General features: G+C 37.7%; 1 protein-coding gene across 1 annotated transcript; it reads left to right on the forward strand.

The window, feature by feature from the left end:
* Positions 1-1,498: 1,498 nt before the first annotated feature.
* LOC142345312 (uncharacterized) lies at positions 1,499-13,378 on the forward strand. The gene is made up of 3 exons (XM_075397307.1): positions 1,499-1,948; positions 2,737-3,170; positions 12,183-13,378. The coding sequence occupies exons 1-3, from the start codon at positions 1,639-1,641 to the stop codon at positions 12,888-12,890; spliced, it is 1,452 nt and encodes a 483-aa protein (XP_075253422.1). The 5' UTR covers positions 1,499-1,638; the 3' UTR covers positions 12,891-13,378.
* Positions 13,379-14,635: the final 1,257 nt, after the last annotated feature.

The raw sequence follows: 14,635 nt of genomic DNA on the forward strand, positions 1-14,635 counted from the left end.
CTTTGTTGTTAAAATGAAGAGAAAGTAGGGATATACAGTTCATGCAGGTAGCAAATCAGAATCATAGTGCCTTGAACAGAGTGATCTCGTAAAATTGTTTGAAGTTTTGGCTTTTTTATATATTTGTTTTTATTTTGAGGAGTCGTGACTTAGTCTCATTATTAACGGGCCGAATTGGCTTCCTGAGGTATTGCAATTCATTTCATTGCTGTTTTTTGAAATCTTTTTGAATTCTGTTATGACTTTTGAAAATATTTGTTTTCAAAAATATAATTGGGTTTTTGAGCTTCTTCAATTTTAATTAATTTTCCGGTCGATTTGTAGCTCAAATTCTGCAAACACAGGTTACCACCCGTTTTCATTGAACTACAATTTAACCTCTATAACGGTTAGCTTCGAACATTTGTTTCTCGGCTTTGTCACTTCTGTTACTACGAGATTTTGATAGAATATTTGAAATTTTTTTCTAATTGTACAATGATAATATTTGTGTTTTGTTTTTTTAATTTATGGCAATTTAAATTTAATTTAATTCTTTTCAAAAACAGAAACTTATTTTTGATCTTCGCACCTCTTCGCTCCTTTTTGTCGACCTATTAATCAGTCGTATTGAGGACAGGTCCCATATGCTTTCTAATGATGTATAGTTTAATTTGTTTTTTTTTAGGTTTTATCTAATGCGAGTTTGATTTTGTTATGATTTTATTTATTATTGAAATCGAGTTTTGATCGTAAATGTTTGTTGTTTGAAATTTATTTTTGTCCTTTCTAGTAGTACTATTATCAATAACGTTCATCGGCCCTCTGGGGTAGCATTATTGTATTCCATTGGTTGGTTATTGATCGATATGCATGTTTTTGAAAGTTTTCTATCTCTTCGTCATTTGGTAGCCAATTAAGTCAAAAATGTTGATTAGCGGGGTCGGAACCTTATGTGCGTACGCACATTACCGAGCCTCCTTGTTTTTTTTACTTGTCGACTCAATTTTAAAAATTTTGAAAATTTTCAGACGTCTGAGGTCTTTAATCTTGGTGAGTTGCACAAAAACCTTGCTGCTTGCCAGTTTAAAGAATTGTTTCGCAAGCCCAAAAAAAGCTTCATGTCAAAAACGGTCAAACGAAATTGCAAACATTTTGCGCTGCAGATGTACTTGAGGTAATTAATGATTCCTCACATCTGTGCAATTTTTTGGATTCCGTTTTTTCGGGGACGTAAGTTAAGTTTTCGTTAGCAGAATTGTAGAAAATGTATATTTGTTAAATTTATATCCAGTATAACTGTTATTTTAATAATTTTTGTGCAAATAAAAAAAAAGATAGTGCTAAAAATCTATTTCAGTTAGGACTCGCTGGACATATCGCTGGTTTAGTTGAATTGCTAGAGGATAGAGTTGAACAAATCTGACATTCCAAACCCAGCATCAATATATTTTATTTGCCTAAAGCATTCGGAAACATGAACTTTTTTCTCCCCAGAAGGAAACAATCTCTTTCTAATAGCTTCTTGACCTACCCCAAAGCGATAAATTGAAAAACAGCGACAGGAGTGACATAATTATTAAAGTTATCAAGGAAATCCTCGCTAAAGGATCTAAAAACTTCGCAACACAATTCATTGGCCTCAATTTACACTCAAAAATGATTGGATACCTTTCGGAAGATTGGCACGACACCATCAATGCATCTGGACTGAACTCCGCTTTGGAATGTTGTTACTACTGTATGAAAAGGAACCCTGGATCCATTACTGAAATGAGGAATCTAGGATTGGTTGAAAAATGCAAGCGTATCAGAACTGAGATACCACTATATCAATTACATCAGTATACGATTATATTTGTGATGTCGTATGCCGCGGATTTGGATGCTGACCCGGAAGCCCTGGAAGCTACCAAAACAAAAGTGCACAACATATTGCACTTTGGAGTTCGCGATGCCTTGACAACACGTTGGGAGATCAGAGATTAAGGAAATTTTTGTTATATAGCAAAGGAAAAAAATGGTTAGCTGAAATACTCTCAAGACTAGTTTTTTTACTATGATTTTTTGTCTGAACATTGTAAAAAGTGGCATGATCATAACCTGTTCATAGTAAAAAAACAGACTGAAAAGTATTGTGATTCAGCGCTGATTTTTGATGTTACTATGGTCCCCCAGGATTATACTGAAAAATCTGAAAATTTATCACAAACATAGCCGTTAAAATTTTCATAGCAGAGGCAATATTTTCTCTAGAAACAATGACCGAACTCAATTAAAAATGTTTTTTTTTAATTTTCCCGAAATATCAGAAAGATTTTCTCATTATCATTTTCACACCATATGTATCAGAAAAACAAAATGATTACAGACACGATGATAGCCTGAAAATCAAACCAAAATAAAACTCTTGATAAGCTATGAAGGCCGAGAACGTTTCAATTGAAAATTTTGCAGCGGTTGAACATGAATAGAGAGTTCGATTTTCGCGAATAGCCTGGACCTAGCGGTAAGTTATTTCAAGACTGAGACAGTCTAATGGCACGTCTGGTATCATTAACTATCAGAACTATGATCATATCACTTTTTACACTTGACAGTCATGGGCATGTATTGGCCAGTAAAAAAAAGGCCATCTCAAAAATGCCATTAAGTTTTTTCGAATAACTTTCCCCGTGTAATTGAAACCTCCCTGAATATTATAATTGAACTATTGTCATTTTGCATCTCCCAGCGTGTTAACTTTCCGGACCTCAGCGAACCACCAATCAATGCATATGTCCTGTTTCAATGCCGAAGAATCGTTGGTCTGTTTATCACGACTTGTTCTAAACAAAGACCATGCTCAGTACCTAATTAGCCAACAAATTGTCGAAGAATGCAACAAAGTAATCCAGGCAAAATTCAGCGATGGAGAAATCCAAATAGCTTTGGAAATTCTCTGGACATTATGTTTCCAGCCGAGTACTGTGAATGAAATTAACACGAAAGGCAACTTGATTGCTTCTTTAAATTTGCTAAAGGATAGCAAACATGGTCAAATATCTCGAGCAGCTGAAGGTGTTTTGTTCCAAATAGCAGTCGATAAAGGTGTAATGCACAAGGTTGCAAATGTCTTGAAATCCTGTTCAAAGGTTTCAAAAAATGAGCAGGGTCACGTGATGATCAGCTACAGCTGGAGCCAGGCAGAGGTAGTATTTTTTCATGAAAAATTTTTAGACATAATCCAAGGAGGGCTATGGTCTGTAAAAATATTTCCATTTATTGTAGTATAACCTTTGATTGAAAACTGTTGCTCTGACAAGTCTCAAAATGTAGTCAGTCACATCAGAGAAGTTTTGGAGTCTGATGGGCCTGATCGGAACCGAGAGATCCAGTTTTTAACAAGGGCTGGTTATTCTGAGAAGTAAGCAAAACCTTTCAACGGTCATTTCTTTTTCCGTCAATTTTAGAAAACATGTTTTTTAATCCACTTGAATATCGCGGAGAACTTTAACTTTTATTAACTGAAGTTTTACTGTAATATGAGTTTTTTCAACGTTAACACCTTTCCTTTGATCACATCAATATTGAGTCTAAAAGCTCAAAATATGGACTAAAAGCTCAAATAGTTTTTAGCTTATAAAAACCTAAATGGCATACAATTAGGTTTTTATTAGGGAGGACCAGGAGTCTTGGTCCTCTTTCACAAAGAAATGTATTTCTCATCTTAGCAAGCCTTCTGTTGGGTTATGGGTTTTCACAAGCAGACCAAAAGCGTTTTTAACTATGTAGAAAAATTAATTTCTCAAAATGAGGGAATAACAAGAATGATATTTTACAGTAGAAATTAGAGATTTACAGGAGAGATCTGATTATTAGATCAAGATGTTGATTTGATTTTGGGGATGAAAAAGGCCTCAAAAATCAGCTGTATATATAACCATTATCAGTGCGAGAAAGTCAAGATACAAAACTAATCTCAGCACCAAGATTTATAGTGGGGGTCGCAAGGGTTACCCAATATGGTTTGCTTCTGCAAATCAGTCGCAAAGGGAACCATAAATTGAATGCATTTGCACTTCCCTAAGAATTCATTCACACTTCCGGAGACACCATAATCATTTAATACATGCTGGGAAGATTTTACATCAAAAAATCTCACTCTAATATTGGTTATCTAGATTCACCAATTTGAACCGAATATTAATTCTAAGCACCATTTCTTGACGATTCATTTATATAAGTTCTCTGATTAAAATCGATTTGCTTTTGTCTTTCTAATCTGGTAAGATAAACTTTCTTTCTAATTCTCACTAAGTTTAAGACTAAAGTTTGATCGATATTCTAACACCCCCAATCAGACTTGAGCTGATTGAGTAGAGTCTGTTCCCATCAAAACTGTTCTGAATGTTTCCACTTTTCGGACGGGTAAGGACTTGTGAAGATGTCTGCTGCCAATTTGTGTGTAGGAAATTAATGAATTGAAATAGTCCCATCCTCCGTCTTTTCCCGAATGAAGTGAAACTTTGTCTCGATGTGCTTGCATGACTGAGTTTTGGCAAATCCCGATACAACTTTGGTTGTCCTCTCCAATCGCTATTGACGTTTCTGTTGGATTCCAAAATCCTCTAGAAGTTGTTTCAGGTAGAGTGCTTCCTGAACTGCTGCTGCCATGCCCTGATATTCTGCTTCTGATGAAGAAAGAGCAACTGTGGCCTGCTTCTTGACACCCCAGCTGAGTGCTGCGCCAGTTCCGTTGAGCTTGAAGTAATAGCCCGTTGTTGATTTTCTGTCGTACACATCTCCAGTGTATCACTTTCCCCCACTAAATCATAACTAGCCTCTTTTGTGTAAGTAAGTTTTAAATCTTTTGAACCTTGAAGATATCGCAGAAGTCGTTTTTGGCATAGCCAGTGTTGATCAGTAGGTGCGTTCAAGTGCCTGGACAGAATGTTGACTGTAAACATGATGTCTGGCCTCGTCTCTTTGGCCAGATAAAGAAATGATCCAACCAAGCTTCTGTAGAGCCTCTGTCAACTTCTTCGTCTCCCTTCTGTGCTGTCTGAAGTTTGAAATTCAAATCAGCTGGAGTTCTTGAGGGTTTGCATTGATCCATTTGAAACCGCTCAAGCATTGTTTCTATGTAGCGATCTTGAACGACTGTGACTTTGACCTCTTCTGGTCTGATTCTAAGGCCCAGAAACCAGTGTAGTCTCCCTCTGTCTTCCATGTGAACTGTTGCTTCTAGTGCCTTCTTGACTTCGGAGATCACTGTCATACTTCTTTATGCTACTCTGATGTCGTAAACCCAGACAAAGATGAAAGTGTGATCCTCGGCCCCTGATCTTGCGAACAAGCAGTGATCGTTCCTGCTTCTGGTGAACCCCTGTCTCAGTAGGAAGTTTGCCAGCTCTTTGTACCAGTTGTTAGCAGCCTGTTTCAAAACATAAATTGATTTATTTAGTCGACATACTAATTTCTCCCCATCTGATCCGCGGTTTACGAATTCCTGTGGCTGTTTCGGATACACTTCTTCCTCGATTGGTGAGTGCAGGAAAGCTGTATTGACATCAAATTGATGCATCACATGGCCCTGCTTCGCTGATAGCTGAAGTAGAATACTGAATGTCTCTGGCTTACAAGTAGGCGCAAAAGTCTCAAAGTAGTCCAGGCCTTCCACTTGTTTGAAACCTTTCGCCACATAGCGAGCTTTGTATTTGTCGACTTGACCACTGGGTCCCAATTTCACTTTGTAGACCCATTTGCCCAGTATGACGTCCCTGTCTGTGGGTGGTCTCACTAGGTTCCAAGTCTCGTTGTCTTGGAGTGCCTTGACCTCGTCATTCATTGCCCGGTACCACTGGTCCCATTCGTCAGCTTGCTTGGCTTCGTAGACTGTTTTGGGTTCCACATAGTTACACTCAGTCACAGCAAAATGGGTCCTGACTTCTCCAAAAAATTGCGGAACATTCCTTGCTCGTTTCCCTCGTCTAGGCTCTGCTCTGTCCGCTTGCTCCAGTGGCTCTTCACAGAAGCCAACTGTCTGTGAGAAGTCCTCCGTTTCACTGTATTCCAGGGACCCAGAGTCTCTGAGACTCCCTCTTGATGCAGTAGATTCTTCATCCAGTGCTGCTTCCTCAACATCTGAGGCATCTCATCTCAGTGTCGTTTCTTGAGTGTTCATGCTCTCTGCGTCATGCCACTCTTCCTTTATTGCAGTAGATGTGCCCCGCTCCTCTTTGTTGCCATCGTCTTGATGACCATCATCTGGAAGCCAGATCCCCAGTTGCTGTGACCCCTCATCTAGTAGGTCGGGCGTCTCTGTGTTGTCAGGTATTGAGCCCACTTCGGACTCCTTGATGATCACGTCTCGAACTGCCACAACCTTGCGTGTGTTGGGTACGTACACGAGGTATCCGTTGTCTCCTTCAGTGTAATCCACAAACTTTCCTTTCAGTGCCTTGGGTTCAAGTTTGCTGACATCTCTGTCCCGCTTCCTCATGAAGACTGTGCTACCAAAAATAGATAGTTTACTAAATGAAAGCTTAGGTTTTATACCTCGCATCAGCTCTGCTGGGCAGTTTTATTCTACTCGTCTCATAACCAAGTTCTTGATCCTTGTTGCGTGAAGAACTGCTTCTCCCCACATCATCTTTGGAAGTCCTGAGTCAATGAGAAAACATCTTGTCATCTCCAGCAGGGTCCTGTTGCACCTCTCAGCTAACCCATTCTGTTGTGGCGTCTCTGGTATGGTCTTCTCGTGTAGAATGCCTGCATCTAAGCATTATGTCCCGAACTGCTCTGAGAGAAACTTCTTCGCATTGTCTTGCCTCAGCTTCTTGGGCGTCCCCACACTGAGAACAAATTTCTTCAGGCTGGCCAGTTCTTCACTCTTTGTTTAAGCAAGTCCACAAACACAAACTTCGTGTACTGGTCTGCAAACACAATGCAGAACCGGAACCCTGACAGTGACTCTACTCTGAAAGGTCCCATCACGTCTGTGAACACCCTCTCCAGCTTCTCTTCTGCTTGGGTCTCTGCCCCTCTTGGAACTGAAGTCTTTGTGATCTTGGCAAATGCACACACATTGCATACATAATCGAGTTCCCCCACTGTCTCTGGTGCATTCCTGACCACATCCGCTTGATTCAAATGACCCAATCGTCTCTGCCACTTCCTTGCACTGTCAAGTATCACGCTGTTGGAACTCATCTTGAATTCTTGAACGCTGCAGGGTAAGTAAAACAAATTATTTCCTTTTGTTAGTTTTACCCGAGTTCCCTTCTGGAGTTTCATGCAGCTGTTTAGTTTCTCGAAAGTGAAGCTGTGTCCCCACTCCGTGCATCTTGAGACTGATAGGAAGTTTGAAGAATAGTCCGGTACACACAAAACATTTTTGAGCTCGCATTGGAATTCCCCTTTGTTTGAGGGTATGCTGATCCTCACACAGCTTCTGCCCACCCCACCACCCTGGAAGCTTCTCCGTTGGGATTTGTGACCACTGATTGAATGGGCACAAAGTCCAGGAACGCATCGATGTTCGTCACTATGTGATCTGTACAACCACTGTCCACTAGCATGCCTGCTGTCTTCCACTGGGTAAGAGCTGCCCAGTATTCCTCGTCTGGTGAAGCCAATGTTGGACCAATTGCCCCTGACTCCTGTTTGCCTCCATCTCTTTGTCTCATGCATGCCCTTTCTAGGTGACCTTTCTCACCACACCTGCTGCATTGTGCTGTCTCCTTCCTCTTGCAGTCCTTGGCAAAGTGTCCAGGGATCCCACACACAAAGTAGTTTCCCTTCTTGGGTCCCTTCTTGAAGGCACGCTTCACTGCCAGTGCCATTGAACCACTTTGTCCCTTGTGCCTCTGTGCTGTGCTCTCATGGAAGTTCTGCAGCCTTTTCTTCAACTCTGTGAAGTTCGTTGCCGGGTTAAAGCTTTCCTCTATAACAAAAATTTCATACCTCATTGGCAGACCATTGAGGACCAAGGCGTTGAAGAGGGTCTCTGAGACTGCTTTCCCTGCTTCTTGTAGCCTTGTGATCAACTCTTGTTCTCTGATGAAGAAGCTATCTAAATCATCAGCATCCTCGAGCTGCAGTCGAGCCAGCTGTGCCACCAAAGTCAACACTGTCAGCGTCTCCACACTCTGAAATCTCTCTTGCAAAAGCTTCCAAGCCTTTGCTCCATCTCCGATGCCGTCATCTCCCACACAGTCATGTCTCGTCAGCATGAGGGTTGTTTCATCTAGAGTCAGTGCCAGATGGCACCACACATTGTTACATTTCTCCTTGATTTTTGCAACTTCCTTCTCATATGCATCCTTCAGCACCTTGTGGTTCTTCTTTAAATCATTGCTCGTCCCATTGGCTAGTGGTGCAAGCTCGTTGGGTTGCTCCTCTGTTCTAAGTAGTGATTTATAGAGTCCCTTCGTCTGCATCATTGCCACAAATCTTGTGCTCCAGATTGGAAAGTCCTGTGCCTTTCCTGTGTATGTCAGCAGCTTCACTGTCTGTTGATCCATCGTAGTTTGAACAGGCAAAAGAGTTGTGAAAAGAAAAGGTACTAAGCAGAAAAGGATTATGACTGTCAACAACAAATTAGTTTTGTTTTAGAAATTAGTTTTAAGACTTAGAAAATTGCTGGGCCCATAACTTGTTGGGTTATGGGTTTTCGCAAGCGGAATAAAAGCGTTTTTAACTAAGTAGAAAAATTAATTTCTTAAAATGAGAGAATAACAAAAATGATATTTTACAATAGAATTTAGAGATTTACAGGAGAGATCTGATTAATAGATCAAGATGATGATTTGATTTTGGGGATGAAAAAGGACTCAAAAATCAGCTGTATATATACCCATTATCAGTGCGAGAAATCAAAGATACAAAACTAATCTTAGCACCATGATTTATAGTGGGGTTCGCAAGGGTTACCCAATATGGTTTGCTTCTGCAAATCAGTCGCAAAGGGAACCATAAATGGAAGGCATTTGCACTTTTCTAAGAATTCATTCACACAACCGGACATATCATAATCTTTTAATACATGCTGTGAAGATTTCACATCAGATAATCTCACTCTAAAATTAGTTATCTAGATTCACTAATTTGAATCGAATATTGATTCTAAGCACCATTTCTTGACGATTCATTTATATAAATTCTCTGATTAAAATAAATTTGCTTTTGTCTTTCTAATCTGGTAAGTTGAACATTCTTTCCAATTCTCATTAAGTTTAAGGCTATAGTTTGATCGATATTCTAACACCTTCATATGCTCGAAATCGAAATAGTGACACGGTTTTTGGGAATAGAATCAAAGATATCTTTGAATGAGAGAACTATCATCCAATTAATCTTGAATGTTGATAAAAATAAATTGTAATAGATTTATCATAGTCATTAAATGCATTTTTAACTTTTTAGAAGACATTTTCTGCTAAATATGATCAATTAAAATTTTCCATTTAAAGAACACCTATTGCATCAACACACATGGCAACCTTTGAGCAACCTATTGTTTCCTCATTTGTTTCATCAGAAAAAATCATTTTTCAGGGAATGGAAAAAAAATTAAAAAGAATACTGTTTTAGAGTTTTGTGTTTTTGGGCCCAAACAAAACGAAACTCAAGCTTCAGTTTTAATGAAAAATTTTGTGATTTGGTTTGCTGGTAATGATTCCTAACTTTCGTTCATATATCAAAATGTTAAATTAATCTTGTGAGAAAGTCGGTCAACACAAAAAATCATTTATGCTGAACGGCTAAAGTAAGTTTGCACCACCTAGTTTACCGAAGTCAAATTTCAATTTTTAACGCAATAATACCCCAAATTGCAATCAAATTTTGGGAAAACTTTTGTAACCAGTGATCATCTTGCTTATTAATCTTGCGTACGTATGAATTTTAGATAATACGTAACGTTTACTTACCAGATAGACGAATGTAAAGCTGACGAACTCCATCCAAGTCTCACAAGAAAAAAAAAGTGGTCAAGAAATCACATTTGATTCACAATCAATCTCTCTCTAATGTTTAAGGCAAACGCAATCTCAATCATAGATAAACAAACGTGAAGAAATTATCTTATTTTAAGAAAACATTCTTTTAAAAAAGAAATTTCGATGGGGCTCGTCAACTCTAATTTGAGGTATGTAGGCAAGACCAAAAGCCGAGGGGATCATTGCTTCAATAGTTTTCGCCAAAACTTGATTACAAGATCAAGTAAAAATGCGTTAAGTTTAGATTTTTACTTCGTAAAACTAGGGGGTGCTAAACTTAGTTTTGCCGTTAAGTATAGTATCACAAATAAAATCGATCGATTTCGTCAGAAGCTGTTGAGAGTTTACAGGGAAAACAGGTGAAATCTGGCCAAACAAATATAAATCTAAGTTGCTAAAGTCAGGTAACAGTTCCAACGCAAGTTTAAGCTAGATGTCTAGGTTGATAAGGAACTAAATTTTCAGATCAGATAACTTAAAACCAACTAATTTAATTATTTTCCTCAAATTTTCTTCAACATATAGATTGAGCCTGTCCAAAAATCTAAAATTTTATAGAATTCCGAAGAATTATTGCCAAAGTGCTACAATTTGTAAATTTGCCTAATAAAGAATTAAAGTAAAAATTTCGAGTCGCAATATAAAATGAAATGCCAATCTGAATCAGAGCTACAATAGGAAGAAAATCGCTTGCATTGATTTTCTAAATGTCATTAAAGTTTCACTCCAACATCTATTCAAGAGGTTTTTTCTAAGAATTTTATCTTGATTCTATCAGAATTATGAATGCACAAAAATTGTGTTCTTGCTTCTTAATCAATAAGACACAATCTTATTGTTTTTGTCAAATATTGTCATCAAGCTATTGTTCCAAATTTTTCTCATTTGCAGCGCATGCAGAACCTTATAGAGTTTATATTTTCTTCAGCACTCTGATTAATCAAAGTTTTTTCCTGAAAAAAACTTAGCTCAACAGTTCATTGCGTTTCGTTGCTTGTTTAACACAGTTGGGTTTTAACCACTATTGCGAAATTTTTTAGACCATTTCGATCGCCGATGTATCAATGAAAACCTTTGGCATAACAAAATCATTTGTGCTTTCAACCAATTTTACACTTTGACTAATCATAATTTTTCAAACTTCTTGCCATTACGATTTTTCCACCTATTCACTCTGCAGATACGCTTCTGTGTGAATAAATTTCGAAAAAAAAACACGACTAATAGTTTTTATCATGTTTATCAATTTTGAAAGTGAGCCGAATTTATTAGTTTTTAAGAGTGCTCAAACAGAAAAGGCAGCATGAAAAAAAGGTGAAAATTTTTTTCACTTTTTTCACACATCGCAATAATCGATCAAAAATTTTGTTCCATTAAAAGCCATTACTAGAGCTTTAACTGTGGCTATTAGTGTTTCGAACACAATTCCAGTTTCGTTGAAACAAATTTTAAAAGGTTTTCAACTGATTAATATAACCGATCAAAAAGTGCACTTAAGGAGAAGTTTTAAAAAAAAACTTATTCTAATTGAAATTGAAATTAGCAGGAATTCAAAACTATGCTGTTCAAAATTTTGGGACAACGTTTCTCATAAATCGCCCTAATCAGCGCTAGATAACGCATATCATAAAATTATCCTAAAAATTTTCGCCAGCTATCCTAAAAATTGTCAAACGAAAACCTAAAATTTTCCATCGTTTTCTTAGATGGCGTTTTTATTGGGTGCTATACTTGCACTCGATGAACTGATATTTACTGTGTTTTTATTGACTTTTAGTTGACTACCATATTTTTCGTCAGCTTGCTAACCTTTTTGCGACGAATAAACAAGGAAGCTGGAACTTATGAACAATTTTATAACAAAAGCAGTTTTATAAAAAAATGTGTCTTTCGCTTACAACATAAAACTTTTATTATTAACACTTTTTCCTGCATTATTGGTTTTCAAGCAAATTTCTGACATAACAAGCAGATTAACCAAGATTATGCAATAACATCTTGGAAACTCTCTAAAAATTACAAATTTTAATTGTTTATAACAATTTTATGATCTTCTTGGTATGATTTGAATGATTTACCTATGTGGACTAGAAGAACAAAAATTTTTAAAACAAGCAAATAGTAGGTAGGGAATTTTATGGGCTCAAAATTGCTAACGAAAAAACGAAAAGCACCGACAAATTTTTATTTAAATCGGTAAATGAAACCGAATTGATTTAGGTGGCCCGCGAGTTAGCAGAACGTTTGAAGAAAGTGGACGGAGGTAGGAAAGTGTGGCTGGACATAGAGAAGATGGAGGGTAATATATTGGAGAGGATGGCGGAGGGGGTGGAGGGGGCGAGTGTGGTGGTGTGCTGCTACTCTGAGAGCTACAAGAACAGCCAGGCATGTCGCTCAGAGGCAGAGTACGCATTCAAACTCAACAAACACATCATATATGTCAAGACACAGACAGATTACAGCCCAAATGGCTGGCTGGGCATTATGATGGGCAACGCTCTGTACTACGAAGTGACAAATTTGGACTGTTTGGAATCGATGATACCTAAAATCATGTCGCGTGTGATTACCATTTATGAGTTGATTGAGAATGAAATCTCAGAAAAAGAGAAAATTTCCAAAACTGTCTCTTCATCTACAGAAACTTCATATTCGACCTCCGATGCTTCATCTGATGCAAAACCTGTTGATGCTGTTTTGTGGAACACTATACAAGTAGCCCAGTGGATTTCAACGCTTTGTTTAAATCAAGACATAAAGGATAATTGGACTGCTAAACAAATGGATGGCCAAATCTTGATGGAGCTGCGACACTGGCAAAGAGAAGCCCCGGAATTGTTCTGGAAGTTTTGCGAACGGGATTTAGGAATGGATTCTTCCATAGATGTTCTAATTTTTAGCAAAGCACTAAGAAAATTGATTAGTTAATTAAACCAACAGAAATGATTTTTCTACAACCAACTCGAATATAATTAAACTTCAAACAATTAGACTTCAAACTTGACGGCAGATTACAAGGTTTTAATATCCTGGCTTGTAAAGTCCAGAAAAAGAACATGAACCTGATTTTATTGACTACGCGAAAGCAATTTATTCTTTATGACGTGATATCCTAAGAAAGAAAAAAATTTGGTGACCTTTTTTGATGGGGGTGAGAAAAGAAACATGAACTTCAACGACCCCCAATTATTTTTTTCTCCGGCTTTCTGCAGTCCAAATCAAGGCGTACCGTACATATCGCAGGGTTTCCACCATTTAGACACCCAACTCCACAATTAGGGGGTCGTTTTATCCAAACCCTACGTATGTCGCTCAGAATCGACAACAAATCAGACCAATTCTCATTTCAGAAGATTAATTTATAACATTGCCTTAGAGTTGTTTATTGTTGTTTATTAATTCAGCTTTAAAGATGATTTGAGTTGTGTTCACCTTCAAAAAAGGAATTTATACACGGATTTTGGGCGCCGAATATAGTAGGAGCACAGCCCTAATTTATACCGATCTTCTAAAGGGGAACTTAGGTATGAACGAATGGATGAATGAATTGATTAGTTTTATATTCCATTATAATATTTGTGCTGGACATATTGTGTCATTTACCCGTGTAAAATGTTGATTACAGGAGAATGACGATTTTCATAGCCATTGCACTTCTCCAGAAATAGCTGACACAGTTGAAAATACATTTTCTTGTATTTTCTTCTAAAATACATTTTGTGAACACTTTTCAATTTTGAGATTTGTTTTCAAAATTCAAATTTTAAATTAGCCTTGTTTAATATAATCGTATAATTTCTCTACGTTTAAAGAGAAAAAAAGGAAAACGTGGAAAGGAAAATGGGAAAGAAGTTTTTAAATTCAACATTTTTCATATAGGAAAATTTGACGATAATATCCCTTTTAGTAATGTACACTGAAAAACAGAACTCAATTTTGAGGGATATATTGTAAAAGTGAAAATTAGCCCTCGTTTACTCGATTGGTTTAACGCTCTCGGCTGTAGAGTTTGGACAAATATGATTACTTTGTTTCAATTTTCAAAAAACACAAAAAACACAAAAAACACAAAAAACAAAAAAACAGTGCCAAGTTGTCCTCCCCTCTCCCCCTGGACGGATGCAGGCAGCAACAGATTAGCGATCCATCCCACTTTTCGCTCGAGAGGTCAACTATATACAGACTGTTCTCACTCAATAAGGCTACTCTACATCTGCGCAGATTTAAAAAAAAATCAGTATGGACCGGGACCCATGAGCGAGAAGACATCTATATAAGGACTTCCTAATCCCACTCAATCAGCATCAAGAAAAGACGTTTTTTTTGGTCTCAGACGTCACCAAAGACGAGGAGATTTTTTTCAAGGGTTCCAGACGTCACCCGATCAAGAAGGCCTGACTTTTTTTGGTTGCAGACATCAGCAAGAGATGGTCGACCGAGGTTCCAGACGTCACCTCAGAAGTCCCTTCCCCGGTTAGACGTATCCAAAAAAAAAAAACTTGAATTTTTTTGCGACAAAAATCTCAAAAACATGAAAATTGTCCCCCAACGAGCTTTTGTCGATGCTTTATGAAAGAAATAGCCATGAGAAACCACATGTCAGCATTTAGCAGCAAAAAAAAACACATACATTGTACGAAAAAACGATATAGCCTTTTTGGGATCAGAAAAAT

Source organism: Convolutriloba macropyga, chromosome 9 (assembly GCF_964194025.1).
Source record: "Convolutriloba macropyga chromosome 9, txConMacr16.3, whole genome shotgun sequence".
NCBI lineage: Eukaryota > Metazoa > Xenacoelomorpha > Acoela > Convolutidae > Convolutriloba > Convolutriloba macropyga.

Bases quoted from the DNA above. Each gene is read 5' to 3' on its own strand.
- LOC142345312 (XM_075397307.1), top strand. From the start codon at position 1,639: ATGATTGGATACCTTTCGGAAGATTGGCACGACACCATCAATGCATCT. The intron at 1,949-2,736 runs GTTGGGAGATCA...TCCGGACCTCAG, and splicing joins TCGCGATGCCTTGACAACAC to CGAACCACCAATCAATGCAT. The intron at 3,171-12,182 runs GTAGTATTTTTT...GAATTGATTTAG, and splicing joins ACAGCTGGAGCCAGGCAGAG to GTGGCCCGCGAGTTAGCAGA.